The following is a 27886-nucleotide window of genomic DNA, read 5'->3' on the forward strand; positions in this document are numbered from 1 at the left end:
ATAGGATTCTAGAACGAATCTGAAGCATAGAGAATATCTTCTTAGAATAATTGCGTCCAACGTACAACTAGCTTTCCTCCTTTTTGAACATCGGTAAGCGATACAACTTCACCATCGACGAGTTTCAAGTTCTTGAGAAGCCCTTTGAAGATTCATCATGTGTCTAATGAGCTCCATCACCACCCAACGCAATTTTATTCTAGTCTACAACAAAAAAAAATACCAGTTAGTTAGTTTTCGGAACCCATACTTGCTTCAATTTTAATCTATCATGATTTTGAATCACAAAGTTTTCTTTTTGTCTCCAAAAACAAGTTGAGTTAACTAAGTTTTTGACTGTTTTCTTAAGATTATAAAACTGCTCAGTGAAATTTTTGACAAAATTATTTTCAGGTTCGGAAAATTTCTTGCATTTGCAATGTTTCACTGTATGTCCTAAACGACCACAACGAAAACATCGTTTGCAATTAGCTCTTTTCTTTTGGAGGTTGATGTGTTAGAGGGTAAAGTATGTGATGAAAGTCTTGAGCTGCATGAGATGTTGTCTGATGATGATGAATCCTTGCAGCTTGAGCTTTTGACTTCCTTTATTTTCTTGTCTATACGGCTTTCATCTTCTGAAGAGTCATCATCATTGTCGGGGTCTGATGAAATTTCCGATACTTGATCTTCACTTGAATTTTCTGAGCTTTGATCTTCATTTGTCTCGTCTGTAATTTCTTCACTTGAATCTTCGGAGCTTTGATCTTCACTTTGATCTTCATCTGAATTTTCTGATTCTTGATCTTTGTCAGAGCTTGAAGTTTCTTCTTCCTTTTCTGAGGCAGAAATGTTTGAATCTTCTTCGCTGCTTTCTTCAGTGACTTCCTTCTCTGAATCTGTTTTACCTGTTCGAGATGGAATAAATTCTGGAATTTCCTCGGTGAGGAATTTTCCAAAACTATTCTGTTTCATTTCTGGCACAAATATAGGAGGTTCATTCACGTTTTTAACATCATAGAATGCAGAATTTAAATCATGACATTTAGACATCACATGTTCACGATCATAGGTCTTAAATGTAGGCACATGGCCCTTACAGTCATCCAAAGACTTAAATTTAGGCGCATGGCCATTATTACATTCATCCCGAATATTGTTTTCCTTATCACAGTTCCAGGCGAACCAGTTAACAGTGGAATAACTGTTGCCTGAATAACCTATTCCTATTTTTGAACCGCCGTAGTCTCCATCCTCATCGCACACATCTTCTTTACACACAATTGGATCTGCATGACTTTTAGAAATGTTAGCGGTTGTTTCATTTTTGAAAGAATCGTTTTGATCTACAGAGGCCTTTTCATCAATGAAATCATTGTCGGGATGAGGAGTTGGGATAGGCACATAGTTTTTGCTATGTGGTGGAAAGAAAAGTTTTCTTTCATTTCCTTGCCTATCCTTATACCCGATCCCGTCTTTCACATACGTTGGTCGTTGGCAGTTTTTGATGTCAGTAAAGGCCTTTTGACTGACATTCCATTTGTCTATGATAATTTGCAATTTATTCTTTTCGCTCAAAGCTTTTTCTAGTCTATCTGTGAGATCGTTAATGATAAAATCTTTTCTAAACACAAATTCTTTTAGAGTTTGCATTTCAGCTAAAGTTGAATTCAACTTTCTCTGATATGCGGCCTCGTTCTGTTTAAGTTCTTTGTTAAATTTTAAAGCTTTGTCTTTCTGTCTCTCAAATTCTAGATTAAGAGACTTGTAATGTGCCACGACATCAACGCATGCTCGTGTGCATAACTTTACTTTAAAGTTATGTGGAATGCTGTTTACCAAGTCTTTGTCTGCCTTTTCTTTTGGGGATTCGGTTTTCATGGCCGCAGCTGAGGCTTTCGCTTTCTCTTCCTTCACAGAAGTTGTTTCTTTCTGAACCTGCTCTGTGGCCTTCACAGCTTCTTCAGCCTTCTTGTCTTTCTCAGGCTCGGAGGAAGTGAGAATACTCTTCAGACCCTTGTCGGTGGCATCATCTCCTTTTGGGATTCCCATAGCCTGTTTCTCGGTGGGTTTTGACGATGAAGATAAAGACTCGCTCGAGATTTTTGCCCTGAGTGCTTTGTGAACTTGTTCCTCTACTTCAACATTCTCCTCCGCTTGAGTTTCACCGAGCACAACTATCTTTTCACTGGACCGTGGAGCCTTTGATGCGCTTGCGGAAGCATTGAAGTAAGTCGTGTCTGAAGCTTGTTGACTGACACCTTCAGATGCAAGAAGTGCCACGTTCTTCAATCCTGCAGAAGTCTGAGCAGGCTTTGCAGTGTAACCAGTCGTATTCATTTCTCGTTTGTTATCATCCATTTCAAAAGCCTTTAAAGTGTTGATCAAATCGGTCAGAGTGACAAGATTTGGATTGTCGAGGAAATCCCTTTTGATCATCATGCACTTCAGGCTCCATTCCATTGTAAGTGAGTCCAAAAGCTTCTTTATGGCAGCACGGTTAGTGATAGGATTTCCTGCCTTCTTCATCTTGGTCATCATATTCCGAAAGCGACTGATATGATCAGAAAGGCTTTCTCCACGAATTCCACAAAACATGTCGTATTGCTTCTGCACCATGATTCTTTTGCTCTCAATCAGCTCTTCGTTTCCCTCGTAACATTCGATCAAAGCGAGCCAGAGTTCATTTGCAGTTCTGTATTTCTCAAACATGTTACAGTCATCAGTTGACAGAGCCATGGTTAAGGCGGCATGTGCATGGCGGTCGCGTTGGATTAGGGCCTTGTCTCCATCAGTGAAGGTTGTAGAGTCATTGTTAGTGACTATCGCATCTCCTCGAACCATCGTTGGAATGTGGGGTCCAACGGTGACTGAGAGCCACAGATTGTAGTCCGTGTATTCGAAGAACGATTGGATACGAATCTTCCAAGTACCGAAATATTCTGCTCCTTTCAACTTTGGTGGTCTAGTGGTGGTTCCGGTCTCAAGGTCTGCTTGAGCAATGCGAGTTAACTGATTTTGAAACATTTTTTTTTAATCAAACAAAAACTTTGTATCAGCTCAAAACCTGGGTTAAATGACTTTGAAAATAACCCCGTATCAACCCGAAAAGTATCAACTCGAAAAGGCCCAAAAATAGCTTAAAACTCCCGGGCTAACTCAATTTTGTGAAAACAAATTAATTTTTAAAAAAGGCCCAAAAAAAAAAAATAAACTTAAAACCCGACCCAAACTGATCAATATTCTAGGCCCACAAATAAAAATTTAATACCCGGCCCAATTCGTATCAATTCTCTAGGCCCTCAAATAAAATCTTAAACCCCGGCCCTAGTTTCGTATATTATCAAATTGTTGAATTTGTCCACTAAAATCCGAACAATTTCTCACGAAGCCCACAGATTAAGCCCACGGTTCTAGCTCACAAGAGATTACGTCAAATGATAAAAACCCTAATGTTTCTGATGTTTGAAATGCCGTCACCCACTATACACCTTTTTCTCCTTCTCTCCCTTTCTTCGAAACCACTGCAACAACAAAAAAAGAATCAAACTCTTAAAAATGAATTCAATCACCAATTCTTACACTCAACTGCTCTGATTCAAAGACCGTCTTGTGGTTTAAGGGTGATTTCCGGTGAGTGTAGAGGGACAGTTGTACGGAGGAGAAACGAAGGAGACGACGGTGTGTGGTGGTGCTCGTGGTAGTGCAGTTTGTTACGGTGGTTCGTGGGGTGGAGGTAATCGGAGATGGTGATGTTTATACGATGGTGGTCTAAGAGGGAGGAAGGGGATGAGGGAGGCTATTGACGGTGGACGGTGGTGAATTTCTGGTGTGGCGGAGGTGTAATGTGGAGAGGATGATGGTGGTTATCGAAGGTAGTGGCGATGGATGGTGCAAACGGAGGTGGTGGAAGATGTTTTAGCTCCGGTGACGGTGGTTTTTGGGTGGCGATAACCGTGTACGGGTGGGTTACAGGTGAGTGGTTGCAGGTGAATAGTTGATGTCGGTGGTTAAAAGGTGATGAAAGGCGGAGATGTGGCGAGGAGATGGTGGTGTTGTTGTAGAGGACGGTGGAGAAGCAGATCTGAAAGTGTCTGGATAGAAGGAGTTCACCGGAATTGCGTCGCCGAAACCCTAGCCGGTGACCGGAAACGCACCGGAAAGTGGTAAGTCACGACGAGAGATGGTTCTGTGATTCTTGTTATAGCCAGATTAAGATGTTTCTACGGAAAATATATGCAATCTGTTCTATATTATGATTCAATCAAATGTATTCTTTGAGTTTTGTGTTTTGTTGTTATGGATTGAAGTTTAAAACTTTGAGAATTTTATTATCATCAGCAAAAGATTCTATTTCTACTCCCTTCTTTGGCACATTAAATTCGCCAGCTGGAATAAAACCACCGGAATAACGACTCTGGAAAACGTGACTTACCGGCGTATTTAATACGCCGGAGAACTTGAACTCGCGTTCAAGATTTAATTTCGCCGGAAAAGTTCGCCGGAAAATTTAATTTCGCCGGAAAGTTGCCGGAAAACACAGATTCGCCGGGTCTTTCAATAAAAACGCTGTATTCAAATAAAATCGCTGTATTCAAATTTATCTTCGCCAACCAGAGGGTTTAACACGAACTAAAACCCTCTAATCACCCAAAAACAACTCAAAAACCATGTTTCTATGCATCAAAATGACCAAAATGACTCCCTAATCGCTGATTAACAACAACCTATCGATTAAACCCCCAAATCAATCCATTTTAAGTCCAAAAATATGAAAAACCTTGAAACTTTGAAAAACCTTCAAAACATTGAACAATCTTAACAAAAACACAACAACCAAGAGCACAAAGGCTCTGATACCAAATTGTAGATCCCAAAACGTATCCGGATCACAGTGGTTGGTTGTTTTAACCCATAACACCTATTGATTAGGTGTTTGAGATATGAAAAGTTAAGAAATATCAAAGATGAAGGGAAGCTAATGGATTAATGAATACAACAAGTGTTGTATTGAATCCAAACAATAAGATATAGCAATAAACAACCTTGGATATCAGATTTGAGCACTAGATCAACAAGAGAAAGTAACAACACCAATATTCATTCAAGAGCCAAAAGCTTAAGTTGGTTACAATGCATGGGCTATATATAGTGTCTGACTTGCCAGCAAATTTATAAATTTGCTGGAATCTTAACTACACCAAGTCAGATTTGCCACTATCAAAATATTACAATATTAGCCCCTAGACTTTATAAAGTCTAATAAACATAACCAAAACAATCCATAACCATCTAAAACAAGTACCAACGGTCTCATATGACCTAACACATTGCAATCGGCTGGAGTGCGTGGTTTGTAAGTTTCATGATTAATAAACATGTGGTTTTAAATTACGATATGTTCTCCTTTCCTTTCCACTGCAAACTTAAGTTGTGTTTTGAAAAATTTAAATTGGGTCACTAAATACGCTATTATTTGTAATAATAACTAATCGGTTAAAGATAATTAGTGGTTGGATTCGGGTCAGTCACACGCCTCGCGGTAGTACTCCGTGTGTGGATTTTGAGGGTATGGCATCGAATGAATCCACGTGTCCTGATAGTCACCCTTGTTGTCTAGACTGTCATCAGCAGCTAAGTGGAGATTGTGGAGCAGTGGTCGGCGCATGCTGATTGGTGCCACGTGTGCGTCCTTGTGTACCTTCTTGTCTCCTGTACGATCGTTAATCGTGCAGCATGATCGGATACAGCCCGTTGGACGCTCATTGGTCCATTGCTCTGCCACTTGTACCTTTGGTACTTGTCCTAGGTTTGTCTACGCTTTCTTCCTCTACACGACCACCGGGGATGTCCCGTGTAGCTGGCGTAAGGTCCAGTAAGTAAGAGTTTTCATTCAAGGAGCTAAGTGTCAAATTTGGTCCGGTGTTGGCCCTGACATCGCGTGCGGCCTAGGTTACCCCTGATTAGCAGATGCGAGGTTGTGAAAGCCACCAAATTATTCTGATAAGAGTATAGTCCTGCACGCGACCTGATTATTCGGCGTAGGATTTAGGACTATTACCCCTACAGATTGGTTATATTATTTAAAATACGTTTACTAATAAGAAAGACGACAAAAAAGTGACAAGGTTGTCGTATTTTAATTTCAAAATACAAGTGAATTTTACAAGTCAATTCTAGTGAGATGTTTTAAAAGTATCTTAGTAGTAATTAATATTCATCTTTTTAATTATTCTTTTGAGATTTTAATGCATCGCTAAAATAGGTCTGACCTACCCGTCTCTACAACGATCTATGGCTACAATTCAATCTTTTTATCAAAAGTAAACTTCATTAAAACATAAGCCACCTCAAACCGAGGCAGCCCAAACACACATTAAAAATTTACATCAATCTACCCATGAAATAGACGTTCCTTTAGTTCTAGACATATACCACAAAAACCCCACACTTTTGACCTCATTGATAATATGATCTAACTCCTGTTATTGTTGAACCTGGCATCGTTTCTCTCCCTTCAAATGATCCAACACCCTAACCTGATGATGCCCTTTAGAGGTTCTTTTTTCTAACCTCTCAAACCAACATGATCGTGCATCTCTATAAGGTCTTTAAACCAGAACGTAACCATATTCTTCTGGATCTTGCACCAATTGCTAATGTATGACCATATATAGCATTGAAGCGAAGTAGCACGCTGTAAAAAAATGATCAACGGTCTCCTCCCCTTCTCCACATAACCCACATGTCATATTATTATCGCCAATATTTCTCCTTTTTAACGCAACAAGAGTCGCAATCTTCCCATTTCAGCCCTACAAATGAAAATATTGCATTTACTAGGAATCCACTTACATACTTCTGGCACATAAATCATACTTCTTGACTCTAGAAAATGAATATTAGTACGGTTATATTAATAGAGATTGTAGCTTTATGATAAGCGAACGCGTTTAATGCACAATGATCACTTTTGTATAGAGAATTGTAAAAATGAATAGAGTAAACTACCATTTTGGTCCCTGTGGTTTGGGCACTTTTGCCATTTTAGTACAAATCTCAAACTTTTAAAATCTGGGTCCCTGTGGTTTCACTTTTATTACCATTTTAGTCCAAAATTCAAAAACCCCCTTTTTTATTGTTGCAACCTGTCTATTTTGTCTTTTTGTGTAGGGGCATTTTTGTCCAACTAATTTTATTTAACATATTAACTAAATGAGTAAACCAGCACATCATCTTCCCCAAGGAGAAAGGAAAAAAGACCTATAAATAACCCTAACCCTAATCGATCAAAACCTCTCACCGTCCCCCATCATCTTCTTCCTCAGACCTGCAACATTATTTTCTTCTTAAACCTTCTTCGCATAACCGTCAAACATTCTTCTACTGTAACAAAACGACTTCAATGGGCGTCGTACGGACAGACGAGAGCCGGAGATCTAAGATCGAAGAGTTCCGTCGTATGCTATTGTCCTGCTCCGCCGTCGTCGTTAAGGCCAGTACGGAAGACGTACGAGCGCAATCTCGGGCGACTGACGTAATGTAACTGAAACGAATTTACAGTAAATCAGAAGCTCGTTTGCGTCATCAGCGACATCTCATTTCTCGGAATCGCTATCGTGAAACAGCTCGTGCTTAGAGGATATTCCGTTCAAGTTATTGTTGATAACGAAGGTAACGATCTGATTTCGTGTAGGTTTTATCGTTTTTGAATGAAGTTATGATTGTTTTTGTGTTTAAATTCTTAAAATGATTGCTTATGGATGATATTATCCCTTTTTTGTGTATAAAATGATGAATTGATTGTTTATGATTGAGATTAATTCTTTTTTTTTGTGTTTAGATTGATGAATAGATTGTTTATGAATGAATTTATGAAATTGCTGTTAGATTCCACCATTGTAGTTGTAGGTCTGAGGAAGAAGATGATGGGGGACGGTGAGAGGTTTTGATTGATTAGGGTTAGGGTTATTTATAAGTCGTTTTTCCTTTTTTTTTTTTTTTGATTTTTTTAATATAAATTAGTTTATAATAATCTATGATGACATTTGCCCTTAGGAGAAATGAGGAAAAAGACAAAATTCAGTAAGAAATCCTGACAAAATTAGATTTTTTTTGAAATTTGGACTAAAATGACAATAAAAGTGAGACCACAGGGACTCAGATTTAAAAAAATTTGAGATTTGGACTAAAATGGCAAAAATGTTCAAACCACAGGAACCAAAATGACAGTTTAATACACAATCACTTTTATTAGTCCAGTCGGGTCTGAAAACACTGCTTTTATGCTTTTATATAGAGAATTGTAAACACCATGTAGTATGGTTCTTCTTAATATTTTGTTGATTTTGGTGGTAGGGAGTAAAAGAGCGTGTCATAGTGGTGGTAACTGGTAAGTACTCGTTTAGGATAACTTGTTTTCTATAAGTTATTGGTTTAGTATAAATAGGTCTGTTAGGGTAAATAAATTTTGATTATTTTTGTTTTGGTTTGATATTAATAAAGAAGAAAGAGTTGTGGTTGAGCTGATCACACAAATTACATGTGTTCAACGATTTTGATCCGATTACTTCCAGCATGATAAACCTCAAACAGTGGCGAAGCTTGAGATTTCCGACCGGGGGGTCGGAAGTCATCGGACCTAAAATTATACCTTAAAAATTATAAAACCGGGGGTTCGAAAACGTATATATCTAAAAAATTCTATACGAAACGTACATACATAACACTACTGAGCGAAAAGTTCGGGGGGTCGGGCGCCCCTCCCGGCCCCTTCAAAGCTACGCCCATGACCTCAAATATCAACTTATTTGTCTGAGTTTGTATCTTCAACTTCTTCTAGTCACTTTGCTGGAAGTTTGTTTTAGTAAAGCATATATTTCGTTGTTCGAAAAAAAAATTACATATTTCATGACATAAAAGTTTACATAAAATGTAGAAGGAATTACGTGAGTCACGTATTTTTTTTTTTTTATATATGGTTATTGTAGGAACCGTTCGCGGTAATTAAATAAAATAAAACAAATTTTATTAATTCGATTACAAAACAGAAATAAGAAAGCTAAAAATTACTAGTACGAATACAACTGAAATAAACCAAAATACAAGAAAGGCGTAGAAGCAGAGTGGCTGAGGCACGTGTTCACACGCTTCCCTTAAAACAAATTTCGAGTCTCCCAAGAGTACTCGTTTTGTTTTCTAGGGTACAACAGCCGGAGCAGAAGTACTGCCGGAATTGGCACAGGAACCCGATGTCTACCTTGAAAGCTGCAAGAAAAGATTAGTAGAATGTAGAGAGAGTTATAGGTGCTGTTGTTTCTGGTGTATTTTGCAGCTAGGTATGGAGCTGTATTTATACAGCTCCTAAGTCGAAACAGTCAAAAAGGAATTAAAGAGAGGTTTAAATTGCATTAAACGTCTTCAATGCAATTTAATACGTCATTTAATTCTCATCCAAAGACCATTAACTCATCAGTTTCGAAGTTAAACTGCAACTGCACTGTCATTCAATGCTGGAAACTTCTGCGCGCGCAAGACACACTATTGCGCGCGCGCCCAGGTCTGCACGCCCATGCGCGGTGCGTCCTTTTGGCTCACTGCCATGCGCGCGCGCGCCACACAGACTAAGGTCCATGCGCACGTGCGCCACGTCACATGTGAGCCTCTACGAGCACGCCACACAGTCGCGCCGTATTGCCTCACTCTGGTGCGCCGCGCACGCACAACAGGACCCCTGCACCATGCGCAACCACGCGCCTTCGTGCCACTTGTACTCGCGTGCGGACTGCCATGCCACTTCACCACTTGGTCCTTGCAGCCTCTGTGATCCACCACACGCACGTGGTCAAAAATGTGAGCGTGCGAAGTGCAAAGTGCGCCATCAAAGCGCCTCATCGCCCACGCCACGCACGCGCGCGCGCGCGAGCGAGCGTGTGCGAGTGCGAGTTAGGGTGCTCCGCACCCTTCACGAGGACTCTTAGTGTGTGCTTCCATGAAACAATAAGAACGGGGAGTTCCACCTTAAATACCCATTTAAGTTCCATCTCTCCTCCAATGTGGGACAAGGTGCTACTTTCCCTTTTGTTTCAGCATTCAATGTTTCAAACACCCAACTTTGAGCATCGATATCTCATTTATCTTAGCTCCGTTTTGGACGTGGTTTAGTTCGTTGCGAAGCTACTCCAACATAGAACACAAACCCACAATAAATACATAAAACCCGCTCATTTTATTATATTTATTTCTAGTCAAAAATAGGAAAAAATCATTTTCCTATATTTGTGAAAAATGCTATTTTCACCTATTTTTTCGACAATCCCCCACATGAAAAATGCTATTTTCATCAAATTTCCAACAATCCCCCACATGTATGGAAATCTATTTTTTCCTTACACTTTTCAACGATAAACTTCGACAGTTTAGTATTGCAAGATAGGTAGGTTGTTACCTTTGAACCTTCTTTTTTGAAACATACTTAGCTTACTAGCGGTTTGTAGACGCGATGTCGTTGAACATACCCCCATTTGTGTAAACGACAATACACTTCATACAATACTCTCCCTGGTTTGGCCAACCCCTCATTGTCGTGTCCTATTATGGTACTGGAACACTAGTCTGGTTCTGCGAGAGCTCTAGGATTTGCGCACCCCACAAATCCATTCGGAACGACCCCACTTCTCTCTAACATAGGTGATTCCTCTGAATCATTAAAAGCATCATGGTTAATTTGGATATACTCAAAATCCTTAACCTTAATATGCTTAACCTCACTTCATGTCAATGATTGGAATGGACTAGGAAGTATATATAACTCCCTTTTATTTAGTTTGGGGTACTCCCCCACAGCGACTCCGTTTTGGTAATATAATTAAGTTGTCCTATTGAACTTAGATCTTGGGATCTCCAGTCAACTAAGTTAGGTTTCCCTCATATTCCCATTTATCACGGGCTTTAGTCCCATTCGTCTTGACGACGTTTCTACTAACTCTCTACTTATGCCTTTTGTAAACGGGTCTGCAATGTTATCCTTTGATCTCACATAATCAATTGTGATAACATCCGTTGAGAGTAGTTGTCGTACCGTGTTATGTCTACGTCGCATATGCCTTGTTCTGCCATTGTACATAAAGCTTTGAGCTCTACCAATCGCTGATTGGTTATCACAATGTACACATATGGCTGGCAAAGGCCTTGGCCATCTTGGAATATATTCCATGAATTGACGTAGCCATTCTGCCTCCTCACCTGACTTATCCAAGGCGACAAATTCGGATTTCATTGTGGATCTTGCTATGACCATTTGCTTAGAAGACTTCCAAGCAATAGCAGCTCCTCCAAGTGTAAACACGTAACCACTTGTTGATTTGGAATCTTTATTATCTGATATCCAGTTTGCATCAGTGGATCATTCGATCACTGCTGGTTGTCGGGTATAATGCAGTCCATAATCTCTTGTGTATCTTATGTATCGAAGCACCCTCGTGATAGCTTTCCAATGATCCGCGCACGGATTGCTGGTGTATCTACTTAGCCTACTCACCGCGTAAGCCAAGTCGGGTCTTGTACATGTCATTAGATACAAGAGACTGCCAATAATTCTTGAATACTCTAACTGAGCAACTCCATCTCCCTTATTTTTCTTGAGATGTTGGGAGGTATCAACTGGAGTTCGAGCTACACTCGTGTCTCCCGAGTTGAATTTTTCAAGAATTTTATCCACATAGTGAGATTGACTTAACACAAGACCATCTTGGGTTCTTATGATCTTTACTCCAAGAATCACATCCGCTAAACCCATGTCTTTCATGTCAAATCTCGCTTTCAACATGCTTTTAGTAGCTTTGATAATTTTATCATTACTCCCAATGATAAGCATATCGTCTACATAAAGCCATAAAATCACATAACCTTCATTTGTGTCATTGAAATAAACACATTTGTCGCACTCATTTATTTTGAAACCATTTTCAATCATGACATGATCAAACTTTTGGTGCCATTGTTTTGGTGCTTGCTTTCAAGCCATACAAAGACTTGACGAGTTTACATACTTTACCCTCTTGACCTGGGGCGGATAAACCTTCAGGTTGCTCCATGTAAATCTCTTCTTCTAAATCGCCATTTAGAAATGCGGTTTTAACGTCCATTTGGTGAACTTCCAAATTTCTTAAAGCCGCTATAGCAAGAACCAATCTAATCGAGGTTATGCGCGTCACAAACGAGTTGGTATTAAAGTAGTCTAGACCTTCCTTTTGTCTAAATCCTTTAATCACCAACCTAGCCTTGTATTTATCAATACTTCCATCAGTTTTCATCTCGTTTTTGAATATCCAACGATATCCAAGTGGTATGCAACCAGGTGGAAGATCTACTAACTGCTAAGTATGATTTTGCAATATAGAATCAATTTCATTCCTTATTGCTTCTTTCCATTGAGGTCCTTCTGAAGAGGAAACCGCTTCGCGATATGTATTGGGCTCGCCCTCAACCATATAGCTAACGAAGTCTGGACCGAAGGATTTTTCAACCCTTGGCCTTTTACTTCGCCTATGATCACTTTCTTCAACCTCAGGTCATTCATGTGTCTTATCATGAACTACCTCATCAACTGGAGTAGATGACCTTTCACCTACTTCAAAATTAGGTGTTGATGACGTTGCATGTGTTTGTCTTCTCAAAGGAAACACATTTTCAAAGTAAGACACAACGGGTTCGAGTCTTGCTTGTTCCCAATGTCCCTATGGTAGCGGATTTACCCCCAGACTCAGGCTTGCTAGGTGGCGGTCTGCGAGGTGGGATCACCTCGGCGGTTGGGAGGACCGTGGAATATCCCCCCCCAATGAATATGCAATCAACAGTTTTGGGTCCTATCCTAAGAGCCTTACGAGGTGGTACAATCACCTTTGCTAGGCACCCCCACACTTTCAAGTATTTGTATGAAGGCTTCTTCCTTTTCCATAACTCATATGGAGTTTTGTCTCTCTTTTTGAGTGGTATCTTATTCAAAAGATAATTAGCCGAGAGAATGGCTTCCCCCCACATTTCCTGGTTCACCCCAGAACTTATCAACATGGCGTTCATCATTTCTTTCAATGTGCGGTTCTTTCGTTCCGCCACGCCATTTGATTGAGGAGAATAAGGAGGTGTACACTGATGTACAATGCCACTTTTTGCGCATAAATCGGCAAAAGGTGCAACATATTCGCCTCTTTGATTGCTTCGCAAAGCTTTTATCTTCTTTTGAAGTTGATTCTCAACTTCATTTTTATACAAGATAAATTTACTTATTGCTTCATCTTTACTTTTTAGTAAATATACATAGCAATATTTAGTACTATCGTCAATAAACGTGATGAAGTACTTGTTTCCACCTCTTGTGGGTACCGCTTTTAAATCACAAATATCGGTGTGAATTAAATCAAGGGGTTCGGTTATTCGTTCAACCGATTTCGATGATGATCTTGTAAGTTTGGATTCAACGCATGTTTCACATTTATAATGTGAATCAATATGGAATGTTGGTATACAATTTAAATTGATTAAACGGCGTATTGAATTAAAATTAACGTGACCTAATCTACCATGCCATTTATTCGATTCAGAAAACTCAAGCATATAAGTAGAAGTAGTAGCAATTTTATTCATGTTCTTTTTGACTGCCATTACATTCAATTTAAACATACCATTTTGGGCATAGCCCTTGCCTACATACATTCCTCGTTTAGTTAGTACAAATTGATCGCTCTCAAAAACTAAACGAAATCCAAACTTATTAAGCAACCAATCCGAGACTAGGCTCTTGCGCAAGTCTGGGACATATAACACGTTGCTTAAAGTGAGCTTCTTCCCTGAAGTCCACTTCAAAATCATCGTTCCTTCACCCTTGATGTCCGCGGTGGCTGCATTTCCCATGTACAGCTTCTCATCTCCCGCAAGCTCTTTGAAGGTGGTAAAGAGGCTCCTGTCTAGGCACACATGACGGGTCGTGCCCGTATCAACCCACCATCCTTTTGGAGTGTTGGTCACCACATTGACCTCATCCAATATTCCGGTTTTGTCGGAAATCATTACCACCAAAGGCATTCCGTCGTCGTCCACCATGTGCGTACACTCACGCTTTGGTTTCTTGCATTGGTTAGCCCGATGCCCCGGCTCGTCACAGTTGTAACAAGTCCCTTGGAACGTTTGAGGTTTCTATTTCACAACCCCTTTCTTCGGTCCAAGTTCGCTAGCCTTTGCTTTCTCCTTGTCCTTTTTCCCCTTACCCTTCGCGCCCTTAGAGGATTGCCCATGCTCAACCAAATTTGCGCTAGCACTAGTCTGTGCAAGACTGGCTTTTTGGGCAATTCTATTGTCCTCTTCAATCCGAAGACGAACAATAAGGTCCTCTATAGTCATCTCCTTTCGTTTGTGTTTAAGATAATTCTTAAAATCAACCTAACCAGGAGGTAACTTTTCAATCATCGCTGCCACTTGGAATGTCTCGCTAAGTGTCATGCCTTCCGCAAAGATGTCATGTAGTATAATTTGGAATTCTTGGACTTGATTCATAACTGTTTTAGAATCAACCATTTTGAAATCCAAGAAACGGGCTACCACAAATTTCTTTGTGCCAGCATCCTCCGTTTTGTACTTCTTGTCCAAGGCATCCCAAAGGTCTTTGGAAGTCTTGACGTTGTAGTACACATTATACAACGCATCCAACATGCCGTTTAACATATAGTCATGACATATGAAATCCGAATGCTTCCACGCATCTACCGCACACTGTCTTTGTGTGTCGGTCTCCCATTCCACATGTTAGGGAGCGGTTTCCGTTAAGAACCTCGCAAGGTTCATGGTAGTCAGCTAGAAGAACATCTTCTGCTGTCACCTCTTAAAGTGTAGACCCGAGAACTTCTCGGGTCGTTCAGCGTGATTAGCCACTGTGGACGCTCCCAGAGTGGTGGCGTTCAGGGGGGTTCCCGTCACAACATTGGTATTGTTGTTAACGTTGACATTTTCGTTCGACATGCTGAAAAATAAAAATTTAAAGTTTTAGTCCAAAATTCTGTTTCACACAACAAAAAAAGAAGTAAACAATTAAATTTTAATTTTTACCACAAATTTACTGTTTCGGCTTCTAAGTCCAACTTTGAAGACCAAAAACAGAAAATTTTTAATAATTAAAACTTACTGACTGGCTTCTAAGTCCAACTTTGAAGACCAAGGCAGAAAGTTTATTACCATTTTTTAGGACAATAACTGAATGTAACCAAAGATGTTTTCAACCAAAGTCGCTCCTTTGAAGATGAAAACAAAAAAAATCTGTTTTTAAAACACAAACTGAGTGAATCAAAACTGGTTTGAATCACACAACAAAATGGTTTTGATTACACGAACGGTTTTAAAAATTTGTTTTAAGATTGTAGGAACTGTTTGCGTAATTAAATAAAACAAATTTTATTAATTCGATTACAAAACAGAAATAAGAAAGCTAAAAATTACTAGTACGAATACAACAGAAATAAACCAAAATACAAGAAAGGTGTAGAAGCAGAGTGACTGAGGCACGTGTTCACATGCTCGTGTTCACACGCTTCCCTTAAAACAAATTCCGAGTCTCCCAGGAGTACTCGTTTTGTTTCCCAGGGTACAACAGCCGGAGCAGAAGTACTGCCGAAATTGGCACAGGAACTCGATGTCTACCTTGAAAGCTTCCCTTTCGAAGTTAAACTATAAATGCACTGTCATTCAATGCTGCAAGCTTCTCCGCGCGCAAGACACACTGCTGCGCGCGCGCCCAGGGCTGCACGCCCATGCGCGGTGCGTCCATTTGGCTCATTGCCATGCGCGAGTGCACCACACAGACTTAGGTCCATACGCGCGTGCGCCACGTCACTTGTGAGCCTCTACGAGCACGCCACACAGTCGCGCCGTATTGGCTCACTTTGGTGCGCCGCGCACGCACAACAGGACCCCTGCACCATGCGCAACCGCGCGCCTTCGTGCCACTTGTACTGGCGCGCGGACTGCCACGTCACACGCCTCGAACCTGCGTGCCACTTCACCACTTGGTCCTTGTAGCCTCTGTGATCCACCACGCGCACGTGGTCAAAAATAAAGAGGCGGCTCTCAAGCGGCTCGTGGCGATGCGAGCGTGCAAAGTGCAAAATGCGCCATCAAAGCGCCTCCCCGCCCACGCCATGCGCGCTCGCGAGCGAGCGTGTAAGAGTGCGGGTTAGGGTGCTCCGCATCCTTCACGAGAACACTTAGTGTGTGCTTCCATGAATCAATAAAGATGGAGAGTTCCACCTTAAATACCCATTTAAGTTCCATCTCTTCTCTGATGTGGGACAAGGTGCTACTTTCCCTTTTGTTTCAGCATTCAATGTTTCAAACACCCAACTTTGAGCATCGATATCTCATTTATCTTAGCTCCGTTTTGGACGTGGTTTAGTTCGTTGCGAAGCTACTCCAACATAGAACACAAACCCACAAATAAATACATAAAACCCGCTCATTTTATTATATTTATTTCTAGTCCAAAATAGAAAAAAATCATTTTCCTATATTTGTGAAAAATGTTATTTTCACCTATTTTTCAACAGTTATTTACTTTAACATATTGTTTGAATGTGTTTGAGAAACAAATTATTTAAACAATAAAATCAGAGGCGTCTGCAAGAATTCACGTACCGTGTTTGAGATTAAATAAAAATACGTACTTCGTTAATGTTTTATTATTAATTAAAAACTAATAATAAAATTAGTATTGGGCTCAATAAATGTAATGCCAAGTGGGCTAAATTTTAAACCATAAAAAATTATTTGTAAATGGGCCTATATTGAAATTATTATGTGTTTACTGTTTATCGGATTTTTTTTGATCGCGTGCCCTCGAAATCACGAGCCTTGTGCGGAGGTTCTCCCCGCACACCATCAAATCCCCCACTTAAACTGATCTTAATTATTCGAATGAACACTTTGGGATGAATATAAAATCTCTTATTCATAAATACTCTACAACCTATCAACTTTTTTTTGACCAAACTTATTACACTTCCAACATGCATGTAACAAAATGTAAGTGAATAACTTTCTAAAAAAATAAAATTAATCAAACGTCCGCAACATTTATATCACGTCCAACAAACCTCAACGCTTGAACAAGTGTTTCTCTAAATCTTGTTAAATTCATTCTCAAATCTTGTTTATCTAAGTACATTTCTCGTGCAGCATCATATCCACCCTTTGCGGCTACAGACGCGGTATCTTGAAGCACCGGATGATCCAGACCGTACACGTCAGCCAACGAACTCTCTTCGGGTTCCATCATATACTCCAAATACCTCAAACCCATACCCGGACCCGGTTCACTGTAAAACGAATCGACGTCCCATTGAAACCCTAGAGGTCTCACTTGTACCATAACAGCCCCATCGGGCAAAAATATCTCATTAGCAAGCCCTGCCCCATGCACCCCTACCATAACACTGCAGGAGTTTATCACATGAGAAAATTTCTCAACATTTGACATTTCTTTTGCTGAGCTGGCAATGATCACTTGAAACCCTAATTCTTCCATCATGTTTACCATTTCTTCTTGGTTTAAGAATTTTCTAGTGGTTTGGCGGGAAATGAGGAGTAATACTGGCGGGTTTGGTGTGTCGAAAACGCTTTGCGTTTTTAATCTGTATGTTTGTCTGATGAATGTTCGGAAATCTGGCATTGAATAATGATCACTTGGATTTTTTGGCGTGTTTATGCCGAGGAATTTGTGGAATTTTAAGCCGGTTATGGCTCCTGGAAAGCAGTGGACACTGGTGTCCACTGCTGGATTAATTATTTCATTATCTGACAGGCGCATGAACACGCGCCTATATTTTTTAATGAATGAGGGTTTGTAGTCCACAACTATGAAGTGGACCCGCGATTTGAACATGCGAGATGTTATGAATAATGGTATTAGGTTTTCGTTGAATTCGTGGAATATGTTGCCTGTGTATCCGCCCGAGGAGAAGATAATGGCGGGGTGTTGGTGGGTGTGATCGCAAGTAGGCGGTGCTGGCTCGGTGGTTGAGATGGTTACAGGAGTAATGTCATTCATAACGTATGTGTTTCCTTGCATGGCGTATGGCCGGATGACTGTAGTCGTATTTTTGGCGGCTAGTGACGACGGGAGGTGTACTTGCATTGTGCTCATGTTTATTTTAACAGGTTTGTTGGTGACACAAACAAGCGACCATGAACTGTTGTCGCAGGCAAAGCCTGTTGAATAAAGATTTGTTCGATCTTCACCTGTTACGAATAAAAAAAAATGTGTAAATATGGTGGTGTTCGACACGTACCAAGGTCTGCGCATCTATATAATTGTTTATGCATTTTTGTGATACAATTAAAATTAAAAAATCCAAAAAATTCGTCTATCAATAATGCAAATCATGTGAATAATAATATTTTAATAGCATGAAAAGTTGACATTCAAGCTTGTCTTTCTAAAATAGGTTTTTTTGTGTGTAGGTTTTCTCACCGGCATTCCATCTGTGAGCACATGAGCATAAAGTGACAAAAAATGTCTAATACACCTATACAAAGTTGAACTCAAATTGTTTTGTCTTTTACTAATTAACGTCATGCTTTGAGTAATCATATGGTCATCAAGTCGGCTGTTTGCCTGTTTCTGTTATAAACAAATATCATAAATAATATACATACACACAGAAGAGGGTTTAGTTACAACCCATGTAAAATCTAATAAATTGAATTCTGAATTCTTACTACACATTTATTATTTTAATAAGTGGATGCGGTTATATGTCATCTTTGAATGCAATAAGTTTTAAAATTAATGTAGAAATTAGTTTATTGGTTTGTAAATTTCTAGCTCCTCTCGTATACACATATATATTTATAATAAAATATGAAAATAGTTATCCTTTTACCTGGATTTGTTATGTTAATAAGATATAAAGCTTTAGCCATAAATAAATATCAAATGGAACGTCAAATAGTAAATAAATACGTAAATGATATGTAAAATAAATATATAAATAAAAAAAAGTTGAACTCTTGTCTAACCACCCTAAACCACTATGTCATTCATAAAATGTTAAATACTCAGTAAATACAACAATTTATGTTAGGAAACAAACCTAAATGTTTATCTCATGTTCATAACTTTGATAGGCCGATGTGTCATACAACTTGTAAATAGGAGGAAACCTTATATACAATTGTTCATAATCACGATAAATAATATATACATATATAAAGTGTAAGTTTAACGTACAATTAGGGCTTATCGTACGCTCGTATGATATTGTGAAATCGCATGTTGGTATAGAAAGCAATTTCGCATGTTGGTTTTTCAGCACAAATCGCATGTTCAAAAGTGAATTCGCACCAGATCGAACGGCTGAGACGATCGCGTACTATGATAAGAGCCATTGTACGTTAACCTAACCATATATATATATATATATATATATATATATATATATAGGACAAAGATCCGTTAGGAAACACCCTTTATTGCGAGAACCGCGAAAAACAGTGTGAACACAAACAGTAATACCTAAAAAAATCTAAAAAACACCCAAAAAATTTTTTTTTATTTTTTTACTATTTTTTATATTAAAATCGCTACTTTTAGTATCCAAAAAAATAAAAATAAAAATTTAAAAAAAAAATTTAAAAAAATATTTTTTTTTTTTAAAAAAAAAATTTTTTTTTGGCTATTAAAAGTAGCGATTTGAACATAAAAAATAGTAAAAAAATAAAAAAAAAATTTAGATTTATTTTTTATTTTTTTAGATTTTTTAGGTTTTTTAGGGGTTTAGTTTTTAGCATTTTAGCTTGAGGGGGTGGGGGGGGGGGTTTAGGTTTTTGGGGGGTGAGGGAGGGGGGTTTAGGTTTTTTTGGGGGGGGGGGGGTGAGGGGGTTGGTTTTTTTAAAGGTTTTAGTTTTTAGCATTTAGCTTGGGGGGGGGGGGGTTAGGTTTTTTTTTTTTTTTTGGGGGGGGGGGGGGGGTTTAGGTTTTTGAGGGGTGGGGGGGGGGTGGGGTTAGGTTTTTTTAGGTTTTTTTTAGCTATTTTAGGTTGTGTTCACATTGGTTCTCGCGGTTCTCGCAATAAGGTGGTTCTCGCATGAAGCGTACCCTATATATATATATATATATATATATATATATATATATATATATATGAACAACTAAGCTTTTTTCACCTATATCATGTACTAAACTGCACCTTTAAGAATTGATCCTTGGCTTTTTTACAAGAGCTAATTCCTCTAGACCGCTAAGCCAATGGCATTATTAATTTATATGGTTTCTTCAAACACATAATATGTTACATCTATCTTATTCAGTTGATCTTAAAGAGGAGCCAAAAGTCGTGGAACTAGATGGCCATTTTTGGTGGTCCAACCACAAAAATTCTAGTTTTTTAGTGTACCAAAATCAATGAGCATCGTGGAATTTTCAACATTTGATCTCTACTTTTTTGTAGATTACAAAATATAGAAGCTAATTTTAGTCAAGCTCACCCATATACTTAGGTGATCCATGATGATAATACTTAACATTGACAGATTTTTAAATTTTAATGGAAGTTAGAAAACAAGAAATCAAAAAACATATTGATCAATTTGAAAGAAGATAAACTTGACTTTGGCCATCAGAGATTCATACTTTGTATTTGATATACTTAAAAGAGTATTGTTTATATGCAGATGAACCTGATTGAACTCTCCAAAAATGTAAAATGAATAATAAGGGAATTTATGAGGACCAGACTGGGATATAGGGCCTGTATGATGAGGCCGCCGGATCGAGTTGGTTATATATGCAACGTACTTGAATCGTTGGAAAATCGTTTGGGCATAAATCACATTAATTCCATTGGATTATTTGAATGATGATCGTGTTGCATGAATAATTTTCAGGTTATTAGCTAAGTGATCGTTTGTGTGTGAGAGAAAAAGAGGACAGAGAGAGAGACCTTCTACTAGTCTTGCTAAAAGATCTTGCAGAGATTGGCGTTGATCATCCTTCTTAAGTGCAGTGCTCATATGATCAGCCTTCCATTCTGATAAAATTTGCCTCCCTGTATCTGCAATATAAATTAGTAAACAGTAAACACAACAATAACCATGATCCACAAAATAACAGGAAAAACGTGATGATCAATCTAAAAACATTACTTACTTTTTATTTGTTGAGATGGGGTAGCTTTGAAGTTGAATGATGCAATGTAAATCAAATGGAAAAGAAAAAAGACACAAAGTGTTTGAGTTGCAAACAGAAGTAGCCTCCCTCCTTTTCCCTTCTCCATTTACCCAAGACCTGTCTCTTTTTGGACTATTGTTGTTTTGTGTCACAGTACTATTCCCATTCATATATATAATCTTGCATATATATATGCTGCAATCACCTCAAAAGATAGAAGACTTTTTCCTTCTTTCTTTTTTTATTCTTTGTTTTTCCAAACACATGGGATTACAACTCAACAAATGGTTTATTTTCTCTAACTTCTTGATGGCAAAAACAATGTTAAAAATGATTTAAATTCATATGTGTCTCCCTATGCATTGTGACACTTGTTTTACATCAGAGTTCTATGAGAGTTGTTTTCATAGTTTAATGGTATTAATCGTTGACTTACGAAACGTAGAATCAAACACATTTTTACTTTTATAAACAGGGCCGGCTCAACGTTTCTTGGGACCTGAAGCGAACAATAAAACGGAGGCCTTTTTACAATAAGTTTTTTTGGAGTTTAGCAATTTTTTGTTTTGTTTTGTTTTGACAATAGCACTTCTTAAATAACATATCAATAAAAAACATGTTTTCTATTTTTTTTTTCTTTTAACAAATATTTCATATTTCAATAATAACCGTTAATATCTAAGTTGAATGCCTTAAGGCATGCTATTTCTCTCGCTCGATTTTTATCAATATACAGTAGTTCAAGACGCCCATGACTTTATTGCCTAGTGGTATCTTTGGGGTGTGATAAAACTTTGGGAATGGGTTCGATTCTCACAGGGGGGTTTTCCCATATTTATTGGGTTTCCTCCTAAATTGGTGTATATGCATTATGCCTAATGGAGATGGATATGATCGGGCGATTCCGCTGGTGGCATGATGATACTCCAATGGTCCGTCAGTGATCCAAATTTGCCGTTCAAAAAAAAGTAGTTTAAGACCAAAATATATATTACATTAAATGCAAGTTGTTTAAATATAAATATTTAGAGCAGAATATTGAAATTTATATATATTGTTAAATAAAACTATAAAGTATAAACCAAGGAAAAAATATCAATAAATGAATACTTAAAAAAAAGGGTAAATTCAGTAAATTATGTGATTTTTTCTAGGGGTAAAAAGGCAAATATCATATGATTATATGAGTGAACTATTCTCACTTTCTTTAATTCAGTAAATTATGTGATTTTTAGGCGTAAAAAGGCAAATATCATATAATTATATGAGTGAACTACTCTCACTTTCTTTATTGTCTGGTTCATCTTAAAAAAAAAAAAAAAAAAAAAAAAAAAAAAAAAAAAAAGCACCTCATAACAATGTTTTTTTCCTTTTCTTTCAAGGAACATATACTATAGAATCAAAGAATATTAGTTATGAAAAAAGATTGGTAACCTATTAAAATTTGGGGCCCTTGAAATTATGAGGCCTAAAGCCCTTGCCTCATTTGGCTTATGCTAGAGCCGGCTCTCTTTATAAACCCCCTATCTTTTTTTTTAGCTAAAAGGGCGTCATATGCACGCCACAGACAATCTAAACTTACACAGTTTTCCAACGATCCATTGAAGTTTAAGGCTTGCGTCGTACCCCTACTTTTAAATGGCCGTTTGAGGATTCGTCAAACGGGGACAAGGCTTGTATCATACCCCCTATCTTTAAACGACCTTTCGAGTGTGATCGCTGACATTTGATTAGTCGAGTCCTAAATAAAACATTAGAAAAATTGTTTATAACATTTTTGTAGTATTTCGGATTGTTTACTGGATCAAACTTTGAAGTTGCTTATTTTAAACTGTTTGTTGTTCAATAGTTTAAAATCCATAAGGCATACAAAAGCAGTATATATATTTTGATCAACATCAACAGGATTATCTGGCCATGCACGCTTTATTAAATTTGAAAAATGGAATTTAATCTTGAATTAGATCCATATTTCACACTTAAAATTGTGGCCAGTGGAATTCGATCAAATAACACGGTTTAAGACTTTGATATATAGTCAACTTTCATAACGTGTGGAATAACAAATATTAATTAATCTTCCACCATACATAAAGAAAAGTTGATCACCAAATTTTTGACTACCAAGATATCTTTATTACACAATTAAGCACATTACTATCAAAATATTGAGATCTTTATAGACTTTAACAAAATATGGGAAAGGGACTTCACACCTATATAAAAAAGTTTTTACTGGTTATATGACTTGAACTGCAAACAGATTCACATTTTAACACACCTTTGCAATCCATCAACACCTTTTTGGGGTTAATATATGTGTTCATATAATTCAAATATGTTTAGATACTTGCCGGGTATCTGATCATGTGTATGTTCCGGACCCAACGGCACTGGTAATTATATATACGGATTAAAAGTCTAATAGATGCATGTGCCGTTCTCATGAAACTATGAACACCGTATCTGACCATAGGAAGATATTAAGGGGGTTTATTTATTTATTTCATATTTCCTCTTAAAAAATAAATTAAATTGCATATTTACCTAAATCAAAAGTAAAATTGCAAATCTCTCCTCTATTAACTAATAAAATTGCAAATTTAATAATTGTAATTTAATTTATTAAAATTAAGTTATGTAATGACAATTTTACCCTTAAATTTACTTAACTTTAGAAAATTGTATATTTACCCATTCTTTTACTAGTATTTATCTTTTTTCCGCTACTAGCGTCTTTTACTAAGTTATTTTTTTCATTATTTTTTTACGAGCTAGAGTAACAATCATAAAACATGCAAGTGACAATCATCTAAACAAAAAACAAAATACCTAAATTTTAATCCATTACGGTACCAAAAAAATAACCACAAAAATTTCATGTAACAATATCCAAAATTGCAAAATACAAATGCCAAAGTTTTGGCCATATGGTACCAAAAAGTAAATTGCTCGACTTTGATTAGTTATGCTCACAAGCTTTTGTTTCTTTTCCCCGTTTATTTATTGATGGTTGATCTTGGGATACCAAATTTTTGCATTTCTTTTTGTTGGTGTCCATACCCACCATACCGCCAACACTTATATTTTTTTTTCTTTGCTCGTTATTTGCTCTAATTTTATTCTTTCTTGGCTTTTCGAGCGACCGTTTGATCGTAGGCAGGTAATCTTCTCCTCCGCATCTACGTGCACCCATTGATCCTTTGTAGGCATGGGAGCAACTTTAAGAGTATAAGCCGATTTAAATTTCTCAACATTGAAGTAAGAATCAACAAATTTCTACCAAATTATAATCCTTGTGAAAGCAATAAAAGCAGTTGCATGCAAACATGGAATACATTTAACTTGCCAAACCCGACAAGTGCATGTTCGCTCATAAAGTACGACCTCCCAACACTTTTTGTCGTGTTTCACTTCAGCTCGATTTTCACTGCTTCTACAAACTTCGTACTCTCCCAAATTCTACATATAACATAGAAAAAGTATCAACAAGGTTATACAAATTTTAATCTAAAATATTTAATGAGTAATAAAAAACATTACACTAACCTTTGAGATTTGGTTAAAATAACTGTTAGTTTTCGGTACAAATGTACCCTTCCATTTCTTTAGAATACGTCTTTTTTATTAAATCGTACCATAATCTTCTCACTCATGATATCTAAAAGGTCAAGAACTAGCTTATAACGTAAACCACCATTCCAAACATTAAACGCCTCTGATATGTTGTTGGTAATGTAATCACACTTGGATGTTGTACCAAACTTGGATCAACACCATATTTTATTGTGATTCTCATTGATATATGCTAGTATAACAACCCTCAAAAATGTCCCAAAACACTTTGTAACCAAAACCCTGAACTTTCATAACGATATTTAGCATGAAAAAGGAAAAAAATAATTATTTCATGTCTGTCGCGGGCCACGATAGACTAACAAAGACCTACCGTGGGTCGCGAAAGCCTAGTAACTTTCAGGATACGCCTAAGGACACGTGTCGTCCATGTGTCAAGTCTACACCAGTGACTAATGATACCTAAACCCTAGCTAGATGGTATCGCAGGGCGTGACAGGATACCTTAATGGTATCATGGGCCACGATAGAGTATTAGAATTGCTATAAATAGAGCATTCCAGTTGCAGTTCAAATTTTCTTTCTTTCTCTCAACTTTCTGCTCGAAAATATTATACATAATACCCCTAATTTCACGAAGCTTTGCCCCGTTGTAAGTATTTTAACCCCTAATCACTAATTCGATACCCTTTTCGATCGATCCTAAACCTAGCAACGGATGTCAAGATGCAGCCTGAATAAGGCTACACTTTGTTAACTACCTTGGGTTTATGATCTTGTGATGTATCGATAAATCTAAATTGGGTTATTATACTAACACATGTGCATTACATATTTTATTCGGAACTCAAGAATTATATCAGGAAATATAACGAGGAGGTGCTTAGTTAAACTCTATGTTTACAAAGTGAGTCATTCTCCTTTTTCTCACATTATTGTGAGACATTCTTTCTTTTTACCAAACGCTTTGCAAAACCCTAAATGTTTTTATCAGTTATACTTACAATGATTAAGTCTTTGTATTCTGATATTATTGTCGGTATGTGGGGTTTTGTATACGTTACTTGTTACTACTGGACAACGAGTTAGCCAATAGTAATATGACTACGAGCACAGGGGATTAGCCTCTGTCGCAATACTGTGTTGAGTAATTGATAGATATAAACATTGTAATCGCTCTTGATACTGTAAAATATAACAATTTGTCTTTTTATAAAATGGAATGAACTCGCTAGTATTTCTTGCTGATAAAACGTTTTCAAATGTGTTTCAGGTAACTTACTGTGAAATAATAGAATCCCGCAATGGAGCACTGAAGGCTTAAATAAAGTGGCTATGATTACCTGACTACGATCCTGATGATTTATTCCACTACAAATTTAAAAGTTTTATATTAAAAAGTTTGGTATTTTACAAACTCTGATATTATTTCCTAACTACGATCCTGATGATTTATTCCACTACAAATTTAATAAACACCGATACCACTGTCATCTGGCCTCGCGCCATTTGCTCGTGGTAGGGTCGGGGGCTGCGACAGATGGTGGTATCGGAGCCACTGGTTTAAACCATTTAGGTGTTCTTTTAAATACCTAAAACTTAAACACTTATGTTGGGAAATTAATATAATAACTTATGTGTTATTCTGTGTAAAAAATCACAATATCTATATTATGATTTTTATGTTATTTTGACAAATTTTGAGTTCACAGTATGAGTGACCAAATACGTCTGATGACTTTCAATCTGAATCAGAAATGGATGAAGGACCATTTGGGACTGCATCAGGATACGAGGCAGACACAAAAGAATCTTTTATTTTCCAGGCTAAATCTACCGAAACCTTTCCACCCAAAAAGAGAGGTTGGTTTAACAAGGCAAAAGAGAAAAGAGAAGGAAAAAGAAAAAAACAAGAAGCAACCATAACCATAGTAGAGGGAACTGCTTATATACCCGTGACCAAACTGTGGGATATTAGATAGAAGATTAGCTAATTGTGATCTTTTCCCACCTGCAGGAAATGAAATAAACCTAAATCTATTAGCAGAACTAGAACCCCAACTACTACCATTATATCCAGAACAACCCCTAGCACCAATACCATTGTACCCCGAACCTATTCAAGAGAGCCCACTACCTATACTAGCATTTAACCCTGAGGAAATACCAGAATACCAGCACCAGATCCACTGGAACAATGGTAGACCAATGACTGGGCTTTCCAAAACATGATAAACGAACCAAATCCCTATTTACCATATGGAGAACCAATACATGCTTACAATGAACCCATACCAGCAATAGTCTCTCCTATGAATCTTGAAAATATAGTTGAACTTTGTCACTATGGGGAAGAACTTATAGATGAAGGAAACAAGATCCGTGCTATAGGAGAAAATCTCGTCTGGAAGTACGACGACAGGGAGATGTAGTTTTGTGAAACAACAAACCCTAATATACTATAGTATATATATGTATATATATATATATACTTTCCTTTTAATTTGATAAAAAAATCCATACTAATAATATATATATATATATATATATATATATATATATATATATATATATATATATATATATATATATATATATATATATATATATATATATATATATATATATATGTATATATATATATATATATATATATATATATGTACTGACGCATATAATTACTAACGTGTATAATTATAATTGTAATTTGTATGGATGCATTATATATATAAAAAGAGTAAATGTCGCAATGATCGACAGTTTTGATTAAATGTGTTTGAATATTTGTTTGCTTAAATTATTCTGTGATATTAACATCTGATAATGTTTACAATCCAGATATCGAACGAAGTAAATCAGTAAGTTCAGAATAATAACGATAATGGAAAACACGTGGATAAAAGTGCAATAGAACATATAGTGGCACAAGGAATAATAGATGTTATGCCATTTACTAATGATGCTATCAAAAAACCTAAGCTGATAAACGATAATACTATTATACGCAGTAAACATACGCGCACTGAGCCAAGTCACATCGTTAATGGAGATAACGGTATTCATATCAAAGCTCCAATTCCTAAACGAAAGAAAACCATCGCTTATGGTTGTTCTTACAAAGAA

The 27886-nt window shown here is 37.4% G+C and overlaps 1 protein-coding gene across 2 annotated transcripts; it reads right to left on the reverse strand.

Moving 5' to 3' along the window:
* Nucleotides 1-16947: 16947 nt before the first annotated feature.
* Nucleotides 16948-21509, reverse strand: LOC110899010 (alpha-1,3-arabinosyltransferase XAT3). 2 transcript variants are annotated; one of them, XM_035981831.1, is made up of 3 exons: nucleotides 21167-21509; nucleotides 20962-21071; nucleotides 16948-18265 (listed from the first exon to the last, which is right to left on the reverse strand). In XM_035981831.1, exons 1-3 carry the CDS (start codon nucleotides 21291-21293, stop codon nucleotides 17078-17080), a joined length of 1425 nt encoding a protein of 474 aa, XP_035837724.1. In that variant the 5' UTR covers nucleotides 21294-21509; the 3' UTR covers nucleotides 16948-17077. The 2 variants fall into 2 exon arrangements, with proteins under 2 accessions (XP_035837724.1, XP_022001563.1); XM_022145871.2 differs by having other exon boundaries at nucleotides 16948-18258; nucleotides 20961-21071; nucleotides 21167-21506.
* Between the last annotated feature and the right edge of the window lie 6377 nt (nucleotides 21510-27886).

This window comes from Helianthus annuus, chromosome 13 (genome assembly GCF_002127325.2).
Source record: "Helianthus annuus cultivar XRQ/B chromosome 13, HanXRQr2.0-SUNRISE, whole genome shotgun sequence".
Lineage (NCBI taxonomy): Eukaryota > Viridiplantae > Streptophyta > Magnoliopsida > Asterales > Asteraceae > Helianthus > Helianthus annuus.

Coding starts and splice junctions, on each gene's coding strand:
- LOC110899010 (XM_035981831.1), bottom strand. CDS start 21,293: ATGGAGAAGGGAAAAGGAGGGAGGCTACTTCTGTTTGCAACTCAAACA. Junction 21,072..21,166: donor CCCATCTCAACAAATAAAAA/GTAAGTAATGTT, acceptor TTTATATTGCAG/ATACAGGGAGGCAAATTTTA. Junction 18,266..20,961: donor TTTTAGCAAGACTAGTAGAA/GGTCTCTCTCTC, acceptor TTTTTTTTATTC/GTAACAGGTGAAGATCGAAC.